This window comes from Mobula hypostoma, chromosome 29 (genome assembly GCF_963921235.1).
Source record: "Mobula hypostoma chromosome 29, sMobHyp1.1, whole genome shotgun sequence".
NCBI classification, from domain to species: Eukaryota; Metazoa; Chordata; class Chondrichthyes; order Myliobatiformes; family Myliobatidae; genus Mobula; species Mobula hypostoma.
The window spans coordinates 17,397,273-17,412,622 of NC_086125.1; the positions used below are offsets into that span (position 1 = coordinate 17,397,273).

At 45.8% G+C, this 15,350-nt stretch overlaps 1 protein-coding gene across 10 annotated transcripts in view; it reads right to left on the reverse strand.

Moving 5' to 3' along the window:
- Positions 1–616: 616 nt before the first annotated feature.
- The window catches only part of LOC134339423 (lysophosphatidic acid receptor 2-like), a 116,119-nt gene continuing 101,385 nt past the window's right edge, over positions 617–15,350 (reverse strand). For 5 of the 10 annotated variants that reach the window (XM_063035908.1, XM_063035911.1, XM_063035910.1 and 2 more), the window contains one exon: positions 617–1,559. In XM_063035908.1, coding sequence (XP_062891978.1) covers positions 1,249–1,559 — 311 coding nt within the window. In that variant the 3' untranslated portion in view covers positions 617–1,248. The remainder of the gene's footprint in view (positions 1,560–15,350) is intronic. The other 5 variants (XM_063035905.1, XM_063035904.1, XM_063035907.1 and 2 more) reach the window with 1 other exon arrangement.

Below are 15,350 nucleotides of genomic sequence, written 5' to 3' on the forward strand. Positions count from 1 at the left end.
AGAGATAACTTTGCAAATTAGGTCAAAGTATTCGTCCTTTAATAAAAAACTCAATAATTATGCATCAAACTGTATATCAGCTAAAATACCTTCAGGTTTAAAAAATACAGATGCCCTGGTGGTTCAGAGGACACAGAGTGGGTGTGGAGGGGAAAGAGGGAGGGCTGGAGCTGAGGCTAGATGGGGAAGGGGTCGGCAGAGAGGGAGGATGAGGGGGCGAGGGGGCGGGAGACAAGGAAAAGGGCGAAGGGTTGAGAAAGGGGAGAGGAAAAGAGTGGCAGGGGTGAGGGGCAGGGGGAGGAGAAGGGGCGATGGGGAAGGGAAGGGGCAGATGGAGGTGGGGCAGGGGGAGGAAGGGAGGGGAAGGGAGAGGGGAGGGAGGGGGAGGGGGGAGGGGGAAGGGGAGGGGAGGGGGAGAGGGAGAGAGGAGAGGGGAGGGGAGGGGAGGGAGAGGGGAGGGGAGGGGAGGGAGAGGGGAGGGGAGGGGAGGGAGAGGGGAGGGGAGGGGAGGGAGAGGGGAGGGGAGGGGAGGGAGAGGGGAGGGGAGGGAGAGGGGAGGGAGAGGGGAGGGGGAAGGGGAGGGGGAAGGGGAGGGGGAAGGGGAGGGGGAAGGGGAGGGGGAAGGGGAGGGGGAAGGGGAGGGGGAGGGGAGAGGGGGGTAAGGGAGGGGGAGGGGGGAAGGGGAGGGGGATGGGGAGGGGAGGGGTGAAGGGGAAGGGAGAGGGGGAAGGGGAGGGGGAAGGGGAAGGGGAGGGGGGAAGGGGAGGGGGGAAGGGAAAGGGCGGAAGGGTCAGGAGGAGAGAAATAGAGGGAATTAGGGATGGGGAAGGGTTGATGATATTTGTAAGATCTCACGATCACTGGCCTCAGGTGACTGATCCACAGTGTATGGGGCCACAAAGAAGGGCAGGTGCCTGGTCAAAGGGCACTCCCTGAAGGGAGCGAGAGGTCCAGCCACGGGACTTCCAGGGCATGTCTCCATAGTAATGGACTGCGGACGTACAACTGGTGCTCAGGAGGGGTCGAGGGGTCAGCGGTAGTGGAATAAACGACACAGGTGACAGTGGGGAACTCTCCAGACAGGCCCCTCTTTGCTGGTGAGACAGGGAGAGCCATTCCACCCACTTGTGTCACCTCAGTCAAGGGCAGCAGGACGTTACCTCGTATCAGCAGTAACCAGTCTCTGAGCCCCTGAACCCCTTCCCCTGACCTTTAATGACCTCTGCCCTCCCACTGTGACAGTACAGCCTACACAATGGAGTTACCGCCCTGTGAGTCAGTGTTCATGTTTGGCGAGGGCACTTTCTGCATCAGGATATGTGCCCGGTTGCTGGTGGTGGTGAAGCTGGTGTCCCTGCGCCAGGGGAGGCACAGGATGTGTTTGAAGGTCTGCCGCATCTCGTTGTCCCGGAACGAGTAGAGGAGCGGGTTGAACAGGGAGTTGAGCTCCGCCAGCAGCAGGAAATACTTCTCCACCATCAGCACGTTGCACTTCTTGCAGTCCACCCCGTCCAACAGCAAGACCACCAGCCCTGGCGTCCAGCAGATGACAAACGCACCTGAAGGGAGAGGGAGCTGGTTAGACATGGACCACGGAAAGAGGAAGCTCTCCCTCCAACCTCCACCCTCTGAACTCCCAGCCCCCACTGCCCTCCTGCTTCATCCCACTCTCCAACCTGTCGGCAGACCTCATACCCCACTCTCCCTCCTCTAACCTCCAAACTCCCACCCTACCAACCTCCTGACCTCCGACCCTTCCCTCCCCCACTCCACCAACCTCCTGACCTCTGACCTCTTGCCCTCCCACCCCACCTTCCGACCCTCACCCTCTGCTCTCCGAACCCACTACCCCCCATGCTCTGTATCCACTCCACCGTCACCACATCTCCTCCCCGACTGATATAAGAATCAAGAAAGGGCCTTATTGGCCCCTCGGGCCTGTCACCCGGGTGGGCCTCTGCCACATTCCATAATTGTCTCAGTTGCCTGAGGCAGAAGCCCATGATCTGAGTTCTGAAAGAACTCGATGACTGAGCCTCCACACATCTGGAGGATCACCTGCACCTGAGTGTTGGACTGGCACGACCAGAGGTTCAAGAATGATTACTACCCCTCAACCATCAGGCCCTTGAACCAAAGAGGATAACTGCACTCATCTATTGAGACATTCCCACCTTAAGGACTCTTTATCTTGTTATTTCACGCTCTCGCTATTTATTGCTATTTATTTATGTTTGCATTTGCACAGTTCATCTTCCACACTCCAGCTGACCTTTCACTGATCCCGTGACAGTTACTATTCTGCAGATTTGCGGAGTATGCCCGCAGGGAAAGAATCTCAGGGTTGTAAGAGGTGATGTACTCGTATGCACTCTGATAATAAGATTTACTTTGAAACTTGGAGGCCCCGTCTCAAAGCAGAGCAATGGCCACAGTCTTGACGGTACTGGTTTGGAGGTTGCCATTCACAACAATATCCAGAGGGCGCAGTGTACGAGTTGGATCCGGGGTTGGGAACAGATGGGGTATAGATTAGACCCAATCTAGGAAACAGGCAAAATGGAGGCAGGAAACTGGCGAGTGAAACCAGAGCTTATGGAAAGGGACGTGCCCTCAAGATTTAGGATGGAGATGAGGAGAAACTGCTATTCCCAGGGAGAAATGAATCTCTGGAATTCTCTGCCCAGTGAAGCAATTATATTATCTCATTAAATATATTTAAGACGCAGTGAGATAGACTTTGCATAGCAGGGAAGTTAAGGAAAAAGCAAGTGGGTAGAGCCGAGTCCGCAGCCAGATCTGTTCTGATCTTACTGAATGACAGAGGCCTACTCCCGCTCTTATTTGTTATATTCTTAAGGAACAGTATAGAAGGGCAGAAAGGTTATTTCTCAATCCCTGTTCACATTGCACAAGGCTCTGTGGCAATCCTCCCCAGCAATTCCATGCCAGTGTGCTGTTCGCAGCCCCAGACGATCCTGGATGTCTCCCATCTCCAGCACAAAGGACGGCCTTCAGGTTAGGCAGACGGGAGCACCACACTGAGCCCACTCACCCTCACCTTCACACTGCTCAGCAGCAGCAGTCAATGTTACACAGAATGAGCTGAGCTGACAGCTGACCTGAGTGGGTTGGTCGGAAACCAGCTTGGCAAGAACCTAAATAACAAAGTCTAGGTCTCTTGCAGTTGAAGTCAGAAGTTTACACACACCTTAGCCAAATACATTTAAACTCAGTTTTTTTCACAATTCCTGACATTTAATCCTAGAAAACATTCCCTGTCTTAGGTCAGTTAGGATCACTACTTTATTTTAAGAATGTGAAATGTCAGAATAATAGTAGAGAGAATGATTTATTTCAGCTTTTATTTCTTTCAGCACTTCCCCAGTGGGTCAGAAGTTTACATACACTTTGTAAGTATTTGGTAGCATTGCCTTTAAATTGTTTAACTTGAGTCAAACATTTTGGATAGCCTTCCACGAGCTTCTCACAGGAAGTTGCTGGAATTTTGTTCCATTCCTCCAGACAGAACTGGTGTAACTGAGTCAGGTTTGTAGGCCTCCTTGCTCGCACACGCTTTTTCAGTTCTGCCCACAAATTGTCCATCGGATTGAAGTCAGGGTTTTGTGATGGCCACTCCAATACCTTAACTTTGTTGTTCTTAAGCAATTTTGCTACAACTTTGGAGGTACGCTTGGGGTCATTGTCCATTTAGAAGACCCATTTGCGACCGAGCTTTAACTTCCTGGCTGATGTCTTGAGATGTTGCTTCAATATATCCTCGTAATTTTCCTTCCTCATGATGCCATCTATTTTGTGAAGTGCACCAGTCCCTTCTGTAGCAAAGCACCCCCACAACATGATACTGCCACCCCCATGCTTCACGGTTGGGATGGTGTTCTTCGGCTTGCAAGTCTCACCCTTTTTCCTCCAAACATAACGATGGTCATTATGGCCAAACAGTTCAATTTTTGTTTCATCAGACCAGAGGACATTCCTTCAAAAAGTAAGATCTTTGTCCCCATGTGCACTTGCAAACTGCAGTCTGGCTTTTTGATGGTGGTTTTGGAGCAGTGGCTTCTTCCTTGCTGAGCAGCCTTTCAGGTTATGTCGATATAGGACTCGTTTTACTGTGGATATAGATACTTATCTACCTGTTTCCTCCAGCATCTTCACAAGGTCCTTTGCTGTTGTTCTGGGATTGATTTGCACTTTTTGCTCCAAAGTACATTCATGTCTTGGAGACATGACGGCTGCGTGGTCCCATGGTGTTTATACTTGCGTACTATTGTTTGTACAGATGAACATTGTATCTTCAATGTTTGGAAATTGCTCCCAAGGATGAACTAGACCTGACATCATTTTCTGACCTCAATCCGATAGAAAATTTGTGGGCAGAACTGAAAAAGCGTGTGCGAGCAAGGGGGCCTACAAACCTGACTCAGTTACACCAGTTCTGTCTGGAGGAATGGAACAAAATTCCAGCATCTTACTGTGAGAAGCTTGTGGAAGGCTACCCAAAATGTTTGACCCAAGTTAAACAATTTAAAGGCAATGCTACAAAATACTAACAAAGTGTATGTAAACTTTTGACCCACTGGGAAAGTGATGAAAGAAATAAAAGCTGTAATAAATCATTCTCTCTACTATTATTCTTTCTTTCTTTTCAAATCTTTTTATTATTAATTTTAATTTTTATTAAAATTAACAAGAGTACATCAAAGTAGGCAACACTTACAATGTCTCAAGAAAAAAAGTTGTTTTAAAGAATGAAAAAAATTTTGGTGACAAAAGAAAGAAAAAACTCTACTAAGCAAGAAAAAGTGAGGGGGAAAACCTTCATTAGGTGTTCAACTACGAAGCCATGAGTCATACAAAAAGTTTCTAAAGATAAACATCAAACCGCCAGCAAGAGAAAAGATATACCAAAAATTTACAATTAGATCTCAGAGGAAATCTATCAATTAACTCAAATGACAGTAATGGGCAAATGAACCACATCTTTTCTCAAAATGAAACATAGGTTCAAAAGTTCGACTTCTAATTTTCTCCAAACTAAGACATAGCATCACTTGAGAGAACCATTGTGACAAAATGAAGAGCCAATGTATCCTTCCACTGCAACAAAATGGCCCTCCTAGCTATCAATGTAACAAATGCAATAACATGTTGGTCAGACAAAGAGATACCAGGGATATTTTGAGGAATTATTCCAAAAAGCACAGTTAATTTAATAGGTCATAAATTAATTTGAAGTGCTTTAGAAATTGTAGAAAAAACCAACTTCCAGAACTGTTCCAGTATAGAACAGGACCAAAACATGTGTGTCAGTGTAGCTGTCTCAGTTTTACATTTATCACAATAACTATCAACATTAGGAAACATGTTAGACAATCTCTCCTTCGTCAAATAATAATGATGTACAATTTTAAATTGAATCAGTGAATGACTAGCACAAAGAAGAGTTAACCAACTTCAGAATCTGCATCCAGTCTTCCATCATAAAAGTCAAATTAAGTTCCTTTTCCCAATCCTGTTTAATCTTAAATAAAGTAATAATTAGTAAATTATAAATTCTTCCAAAGGAACCCTTCATCAAAGGGTTCATACTCATAATAGTATCTAACAAGTTGGCATCCAATATGTAAGGAAAATTACTTAAATATTTTTGTAAGAAATGTCTAACTTGAAGGTATTGTAAAAAGTGTGAGTATGAAAGAGAATACTTATCAACTAATTGTTCAAAAAACATCAGTCTATCTTCTTTAAATAAATCCAGAAAAGAATTAATACCTTTATTTTTCCAAAGTAAAAAAATTGGATCACTCAAAGAAGGCTTAAAAGCATAATTTTGATAGATTAAACTACAAAGTTTAAATTTTTTAAGATTAAAATAAATTACAAAACTGGAGCCAAGTTTGTAAAGAATGCTTACTCACAGGGTATAAATTTAAATTAGCAACTTTAGCTAATTGTATAGGTAAAGCAGCTCCCAATAACGAGGTTAAATAAAACTTTCACAGCTTTCAATTCCAAATCTATGCAAATTGGCCGATCGTTCTTAACAACCCAGTGTAACCAAAAGGACATATATCGTACATTAACAGCCCAGTAATACATTCTTAAATTAAGCGAGACCTCCAGCCTTTTTCAACTTTTGTAAGTAACATTTACTAATTCTTGGTCTTTTATTATTCCAAATAAAAGATAAAATAATATTATTCTGACATTTCACATTCTTAAAAGAAAATAGTGATCCTAACTGACCTAAGACAGGGAATGTTTTCCAGGATTAAATGTCGGGAATTGTGAAAAACTGAGATTAAATGTATTTTGCTAAGGTGTATGCAAACTTCTGACTTCAACTGTAGCTGTTTTTCAATTGAGCACTTCTGAGTTTTTCTGAGACTTCGAAAACTTTGACTTGGACATGAAGCATTCAGTTTTGTAATGGGTTATGGATTTAACCTGAGAAGGACGATGCCTTGAGTGATCCAAGATACAGAAAACAAGCACAGCACATCTGAAATTCAAATGGAAAATGTAGGAATGGCTCAGGTTGGGCAGCACCGATGGCGGGGCACAGCTGACTCTCTGGAGAAAAGGTCCCTTCTCTCTCTCTCTCCCCCCCCCCCCACAGTTGCTGCCTGACCTGCTCAGTGTTTCCAGTGTTCCTTTTTACTTTATGTCTGACACAGGCAGGAACACTGGCCCCCCCCCCCCCCAGCTCCCTGGACTTTACTGTTCCTCCTGTGGCTCTATAGTCTTCTTGGGAACCAGTGCCCATGGCCTGCGTCCAAGCAGACAGAGCCTAAGAGCCAAGCGAAGGAGAGGCAAGGCGACAGGGCCCAGGCCCAGGCCCAGGCCTAAAAGCAAGAAACAACCCACTGCTTGGCCGATTTAAGCACAGGGCCAGATCGGAAAGGTCAGGTACAGGCCAAATCGAGACGGCGAGGCCTGCGCCTGAGGGTGTATCGAAACAGCACGGTCTGGGCTGGAGAGCAAGGCACAATGCAGGATTTGGCTCATTTAAATGCCAGGCCATATTGTAAAGGCCAGGACGTTGGGGCCAGAAGAGAGGGACAGGGCAGTTCAGTTCACAGCTCGACAAGGCCTACTCGTCTCTCTGCTGAATTAAGACTGTGGCCGGCAACTAACAGGCTCCTGGATCGGCTGTGACTGGCTTCCTGGCTGTGGACTCATATTCATGAACTTCAGTTCTAAATGCTATTTGCATGATATGTATTTCTTTGATATGTATTTCTTTGCACCTTGGGCGTTTGATGTTTTTTTTTAAATGGGGGTTCTACACTGTTTCGCTGTTTTGTGGCTGCCTGTAGGCTGAGGCATCTCAAAGTTATATATAGTGTACTTACTGTGATAGTAAATGCACTTTTAACATTCAAGGTAGTAAGAGCCTCGGGATTCACACCAGCAGGTTCCGAACAGTTATGACCCCTCAACCATCAAGCTCTTGAACCAAAGAAAAGGGGACAACCTCACTCAATTCCACTTGCTCCATCATTGAAATGTTCCCACAGGCTATAGACTCACTTTCGTGGACTCTTCATCTCATGTTATCAATATATATTGCTCATTGTTTATTGAAAAAAAACACAGGACTGAAGTCTTAATATTTGAATGCACGCCGTCTACAAAATAAGTAGATTGATATCCAAGGATACACAATCTATCGAAAGGACAGGCAGGTAGGCAAAGGAGGAGTGACTCTGTTGGTAAAATTGAAATCAAATCTTCAGAAAGGGGTGACACAGGATCAGAAGATACAGAATCTTTGTGGGTAGGGTGAAGAAACTGCAGTGGTAAGAAGACCCTGGTGGGAGTTACTTACAAGCCTCCAAACAGTAGCCAGGATGTGGTCTACAAATTACAGTGGGAGATAGAAAAGGCCTGTAAAAAAGACAATGTTATGTTAGTCAGGGGGAATTTCAATATGCAGACAAGATTAGGAAAATCAAGCCGATACTGGATCTCAAGAAGAAGAATCTGTAGAATGCATATGAGATGGCTTTCTGGAGCAGCATGTGGCTGAGCGCACAAGTGGATCAGCTATTCCAGATTAGGTGTTGTTTAATGAACCGGATAGGGTTAGGAAGCTAAAGGTAAAGGAATCCTTAGGAAATGGTGATCATAATATGATAGAATTCACCCTGCAATTTGAGAGAGAGAGAAGCTAAAGTCAGATGTATCAGTATAGTGGAGTCAAGGGAGTTACAGTGGTATGAGAGAGCAGCTGGCCAAAGTTCATTGGAAGGGGGCACTAGCAGGGATGACGGCAGAACAGCAATGGACTACATCCCAGAGTCCTAAAAGAAGTGTCTGAAGAGATTGTGGAGTCATTTGTAATGATCTTTCAAGAATCGACAGATTCTGACATGATCCCCGAGGACTGGAAAATTTCAAATGTCACTACACACTTCAAAAAAAGGAGGAGGCAGAAAAAAGGAAATTATAGGCCAGTTAGCCTGACCTCAGTGGTTAGAACAATGTTGGTTTCGATAGTTAAGGATGTGGTTTCAGGGTATCTAGAGGCATATGACAAAACAGGCCAAAGTCAGCATGGTTTTCTTATGGGGAAATCTTGTCTGACAAATCTGTTGGAATTCTCTGTAGAAATAGCAAGCAGGATAGATAAAGGAGAATTGGTTAATGTGTGTTTGGATTTTCAGAAGGCCTTTGACAAGTTGCCGTACATGAGGCTGCTAAACAAGAACACAGGGTATTACAGGAAAGATACTAGCATGAATAGAGCATTGGCTGATTGGCAGCAGGCAAAGAATGGGACTAAAGGGATCTTTTTCTGATTGGCTGCCAGTGACTAGTGGAGTTCCACAGGGGTCTGTGTTGGGACTGATTCTTCTATGTTGTATGCCAGTGGTTTCGATGATGAAATTGATGGCTTTGTGGCTAAGTTTGTGGATGATATGAAGACAGGTGGAGGGTCAGGTAATGCTGAAGGAGCACAGAGGCTGTAGAAGGACTTGGATAGATTAGGAGAATGGGCAAAGAAGATGCAAATGGAATACAATGCAGGCAAGTGTATGGTCGTGCACTTTGGTAGAAGGAATAAAACCACAGACTATTTTCTAAAAGGAGAGAAAATTCAAATATCTGAGGTGCAAAGGGACTTGGGAATCTTCACGCAGGATTCCCTAAAGACTAATTTGATGTTTGAACTGAAGGTAAGGAAGGCAAATGCAACGTTAGCATTCACTTCAAGAGGACTAGAACATGAAAACATGGAAGTAATGCTGAGACTTCACTTGGGAGTACTGTGAACAGTTTCGGCCCTTATTTAAGAAAGGATGTGCTGACATTGGAGAGGGTTCAGAGGAGGTTCACAAGAATGATTCCAGGAATGAAAGCATTATATGAGAAGCGTTTGATGGCTCTGGGCATGTAGTCACTCGAATTTAGAAGACTGCGAGTGGGAGGGGGAAGCCTCACTGAAAACCTCCAAGTGTTGAAAGGCCTAGATAGACCGGATGTGCAGGGGATGTTTTCTTTGGTGGGGAAGTCTAGGACCAGAGGGTCTAGGCCTCAAAATTGAGGGATGCCCAGTTAGATCAGAGATGAGGAGTAATTTCTTTAGCCAGAAGGTGGTGAATCTGTGAAATTTGTTATCACAACAGGGCTGTGGAGGCCAGGTCACTGGGTGCATTTAAGGCAGAGGCTGATAGCTTACCCATTAGCCAGGGCATGAAAGGCTATGGGGAGAAGGTAGGAGAATGGGGTTGAGGGGGAAACGATCAGCCATAATGAAATGATGGAGCAGACTCGTTGGGCCAAATGGTCTATTCTGCTCCTATCTCTTATGGTCTTATTTATTTAATAGGCATCCGTTAGTCTCGTGAGACCAGGATTTGCGCCTTGGAAGGTTTCCAGGGCGCAGGCCTGGACAAGGTTGTATGGAAGACCGGCAGTTGCCCATGCTGCAAGTCTCCCCTCTCCACACCACCGATGTTGTCCAAGGGAAGGGCACTAGGGCTGATACAGCTTGGCACAGGTGTCATCGCAGAGCAATGTGTGATTAAATGCCTTGCTCAAGGACATAACACGCTGCCTCAGCCAAGGCTCGAACTAGCGAGCTTCAAATCACTAGACCGACCCCTTAACCACTTGGCCACGTGCCAACACTCTTATTTATTTATTATTACTATTTCTTTATTTTCGTACTTGCACAGTTTGTTGTCTTTTGCACCCTGGGTGAACGCCCAGTTGGTGTGGTCTTTTAATGATCTGTTATGGTTGATATTATTTTACATATTTATTGACATGCCTGCAAGAAATTAAATCTCAGGATTGTATATGGTGACATACAGGTATACAACATTTGATAATAAGTTGATCTTGAATGTTGAACTAAGATCTGCCCTTGAGAGTCTGAGGTCCTGAAAGCTGAGTCTAAGGAGCAAGTCAGCACGTGCAGCTCTCCTCCACCCCCGCCAGGAGTGCAGCTGGTGTCCTTATCACACTGTAGGACTAACGGGAACCGAAATAGATGGGGACCACACACTCCCCCTGAAACCACCCCAATATTCACAAACTCTTCCTTTTCTGTTCCCCTTGCCTCTACTTCTCCAACCACAATTCCAAGGAACAGAATGCTTAAAAATTTGCTCCTCCTGAGAAAATTTTAGATTAAAGGGACTTCCCCTAACCGCTGAGAGAAGCAACTCCCCTTAGGGTGTTCAAGTTTGCACTAAACTGGGTCTGGAGATGCAAGCTCACTCTACTCAAACTTTTGTTAGCTGAAACCCTAGCCTCGCTCAGCAATCAGCTTTCCTCACTGCCTCTCAGATTAACCTTCCTTAAATCCGACACTTCTTAAAGAATAGTTTTCTGTCCTGTTGGCTAATGAGTTGAATTGTCTCAGCATTACCCTTCAATAATTTTCACGTCCCCATCCATGTGCTTTCCAGTGCCCTTCACACAACTACTCTCACACAAGCATGGAGGAGCAACTCGTTTCCTTGAAGTCCTGAGTACAGACTGTAGACAGCAAGTCCCTGCTCCGATCCCATTGCACGCCGACAGCGTCATCTTGAAAATAATTTAGCTTCTGCATGTCCCCAGTTGTAGGCCCAGACCCTTGTGTCAGAGGCCCTTCCTATGCTTGTGTGGTGCTTTATTGAAACTTTTTGAAAATACAAAAACAAACCCTACAGCCACAAGCTCCTTCTATCCAGAAGATAGTAGGAACGGTCAGACAGCATACGTGGAAGGAGACACAAGAGTTTTGGGCCTGGGAGCCTTTGTCAGTGTTTTGTCTTCAACATGAAGTTAACAGCTTCCCTCCCCCACAGATGCTTCCTGACCTGCTGGGTTACTGCCTCAGATTTCCAGTACTCACAGTTACTTTGATTTGTATTCCCCTATGACCCATCTGCTTGTTGCCAGAGTACTCAAAGAATTAATCAATCCATTCCATTTCATCAGATTTCTGATTCTGATCAATAATTACTCTATTCCTGAATAGATTCAGGGCCTGGAGTGGGGCAACTGACATTTTCTCAATGTTTCTTACTTAAAAAAGTGTTGCTTCTTTAAAGGCTCACCCAGCCCAGATAGAGAATGAATCTTACTTTTGATTCTTTGGAACCATCTTTCTCAAAACATTGTGGGAACAGGGTCTTTGATAAGGTTAAAGCAGAACTAGAACAATACTGTGATGAAAGTGTGCGAAAGATGACAGAGGGTGCATTGGCACAGAGAACTGCTACAGTCGGATCAGCCATGACCTCATTAAATGGGCCAGCAGGCATGAGGGGCAGAGTGACCCACTTTACAGTGAGACCGCTTTTAATTGACTACAAATTGCACTGATTCCCACAGAAGTAAAATACATACAAACACCACTCACAGTACAAACCAAAGCTCAGGAAAGGCGGTCAAAACAACCCCCCCCCACCCCGACTCCTAAGCAATAACGAACATGTCTGTTGGAGAAACTTGCCTGTCTCTAGCATTCTGCATGTAATCTTGTGCAAGATCTCAGCATTCCCACAGATTATGGACATAATATTCCAGCCAGATGACATTTTTCAGAACTAAGTTCCAGGAGATTGGAAACAGCCAATGTGACTCTTCTCTTCAAGAAACATAGAAAACCTAAAGCACAATACAGGACCAAAGCTCTGCCTAACATGTCACTACCTTAGAACTACCTAGGCTTACCCACAGCCCTCTATTTTCCTAAGCTCCATATACCTACCCAGGAGTCTCTGAAAAGACCCTATCGTTTCCCCCTCTACCACCGCCACGGGCAGCCCACTCCACGCACTCACCACTCTCTATGTAAGAAACTTACCCCTGACATCTCCTGTGTACCTGCCTCCAAGCACCTTAAAACCATGCCCTCTCATGCTAGCTATTTCAGCCCTGGGAAAAAGCCTCTGACTATCCACACGATCCTCTTATTATCTTGTACACAGAAAGGCGGAGAATTTTGGGCCAGTTTGTTCAACATGTATTGTTGGTATGCTGCTAGAGTTAATAACCACAGAGAAAGCAACTAATCATTTCAGACACAAACAACAGGAATTCTGCAGATGCTGGAAATGCAAGCAACATACATCAAAGTTGCTGGTGAACGCAGCAGGCCAAGCAGCATCTGTAGGAAGAGGCGCAGTCGACGTTTCAGGCCGAGACCCTTCGTCAGGACTAACTGAAGGAAGAGTGAGTAAGGGATTTGAAAGTTGGAGGGGGAGGGGGAGATCCAAAATGATAGGAGAAGACAGAAGGGGGAGGGATAGAGCCAAGAGCTGGACAGGTGATAGGCAAAAGGGATACGAGAGGATCATGGGACAGGAGGTCCGGGAAGAAAGACAAGGGGGGGGGGTGACCCAGAGGATGGGCAAGAGGTATATTCAGAGGGACAGAGGGAGAAAAAGGAGAGTGAGAGAAAGAATGTGTGCATAAAAATGAGTAACAGATGGGGTACGAGGGGGAGGTGGGGCCTTAGCGGAAGTTAGAGAAGTCGATGTTCATGCCATCAGGTTGGAGGCTACCCAGACGGAATATAAGGTGTTGTTCCTCCAACCTGAGTGTGGCTTCATCTTTACAGTAGAGGAGGCTGTGGATAGACATGTCAGAATGGGGATGGGATGTGGAATTAAAATGTGTGGCCACTGGGAGATCCTGCTTTCTCTGGCGGACAGAGCGTAGATGTTCAGCAAAGCGGTCTCCCAGTCTGCGTCGGGTCTCGCCAATATATAAAAGGCCACATCGGGAGCACCGGACGCAGTATATCACCCCAGTCGACTCACAGGTGAAGCGATGCCTCACCTGGAAGGATTGTTTGGGGCCCTGAATGGTGGTAAGGGAGGAAGTGTAAGGGCATGTGTAGCACTTGTTCCGCTTACACGGATAAGTGCCAGGAGGGAGATCAGTGGGGAGGGATGGGGGGGACGAATGAACAAGGGAGTTGTGTAGGGAGCGATCCCTGCGGAATGCAGAGAGAGGGGGGAAGGAAAGATGTGCTTAGTGGTGGGATCCCGTTGGAGGTGGCGGAAGTTACGGAGAATAATATGTTGGACCCGGAGGCTGGTGGGGTGGTAGGTGAGGACCAGGGGAACCCTATTCCTAGTGGGGTGGTGGGAGGATGGAGTGAGAGCAGATGTACGTGAAATGGGGGAGATGCGTTTAAGAGCAGAGTTGATGGTGGAGGAAGGGAAGCCCCTTTCTTTAAAAAAGGAAGACATCTCTCTCGTCCTAGAATGAAAAGCCTCATCCTGAGAGCAGATGCGGCGGAGACGGAGGAATTGCGAGAAGGGGATGGCGTTTTTGCAAGAGACAGGGTGAGAAGAGGAATAGTCCAGATAGCTGTGAGAGTCAGTAGGCTTATAGTAGACATCAGTGGATATATCATTTCAGACATGTAGGTTCATAGGTCGGCACAGCATTGTGGGCCAAAAGGCCTTTACGGTGCTGTAATGTTCTACAAAGCTGAATATAATCAAAGTCTGTCAACAGTTTAATGGAAGGTAAATCATGTTTGACAAACTTGTTTGAAACTTTTGTAGTTATGACAGGGTGAGTTGAAAGAGTGGAACCTGTTGTAGTTTATTTAGATTTTCAAGAGGAATTTGACAAGGTGTTAGCATGGATGAAAATCTGGCCATCTCATAGACAGCAGCGAGTTGGAATAAATTGGACCTTTTCCAAAAACAACTCTTTTCAAACAAACTGGCAACAAATCTTCAGGAATTGGTTTTTGGCCCTCAGTGGTTTACTCTTTCCATCACTAACACGCAGCGGGACAGGAGGGAAAATGGAAAAGTTCCAAGTGGAGAGGCTTGGCGTTATTTTTGTTTTATTTAGCGATACATGCCGGAGCAGACCCTTCTGACCGACTGTCTGGCAACCCGCCTGCCCGTGATGAGGGCACCCCTGGGGGGGACGTTCTATCAAAAGGCTTTTCAGTTTGGAGATGAGAAGAATGAGGGGTGAACATTCAAACACACAAGGTCCTAAGGGGGCACGGTGGGATAGCTGTTGAGATATTTTCACAAGTGGAAGAGTCAAAGATGGTCCCAAGGGAACAAGGGCACAAAATAAGGAGCTTATCAGTCAAAATTGAGGTGTAGAAAGTTCTTCTTTCAGAGGAGGATGAACCTCTGGGATAGTCTGCCCAAGGATTGTGAAGGTCAGATTATCAAATACAGTAAATACTTCAAAGATCGAAAAATTAAGCGTTAGGAGTAACTGGTACAGAGGTGAGTTGAGACCACCCCAATCCCATTTACCAACACTTGCTCCAATGCCTTCTGAGCAGTGATGACTTAAGTCCTCATCTCAATTCTTAACCATTCAGAGAGCCTCTGCCTCCACCAACCACTCAGACTTCCAATTTCCCCCTCGAGGAGAAAATATATAACAAGCAGCAAAGGTCCCAGTGTTGATCCTTGTGGAACACCACTGGTCATAGACATCCAATCACAACCACAACCCTCCATCACACACTGTCTACTACCAAGCCAATTTTAGAATTTTTTTTCCCCCGGACTTTCTTTTTTGGACAGGTGCCCATGTGAGGCCAGATCGTCCAGCAGGTAGAAGGGTTTGGTTGATGATGACTGGCCACTGAGATCATCAAGAACAAAGCGGCAACATACAACTCAATCTCATTTGTCAATGCACCTTTGTTGTAAAACCAGAGGGCACTTCTGGTTGTAGAAGCAAACACCAAGAGCTCTCTCCTCTTTCATCCCAGCCATTTCTGTATCCAGTTGGTTAGCTCACGCTAGTTTCCATGTGGCCTTACCTTCCAGACCAGTCTACCATGCTGTATATTGTCAAGGGCCTTGCTAAACCCTACGTGAGTAATA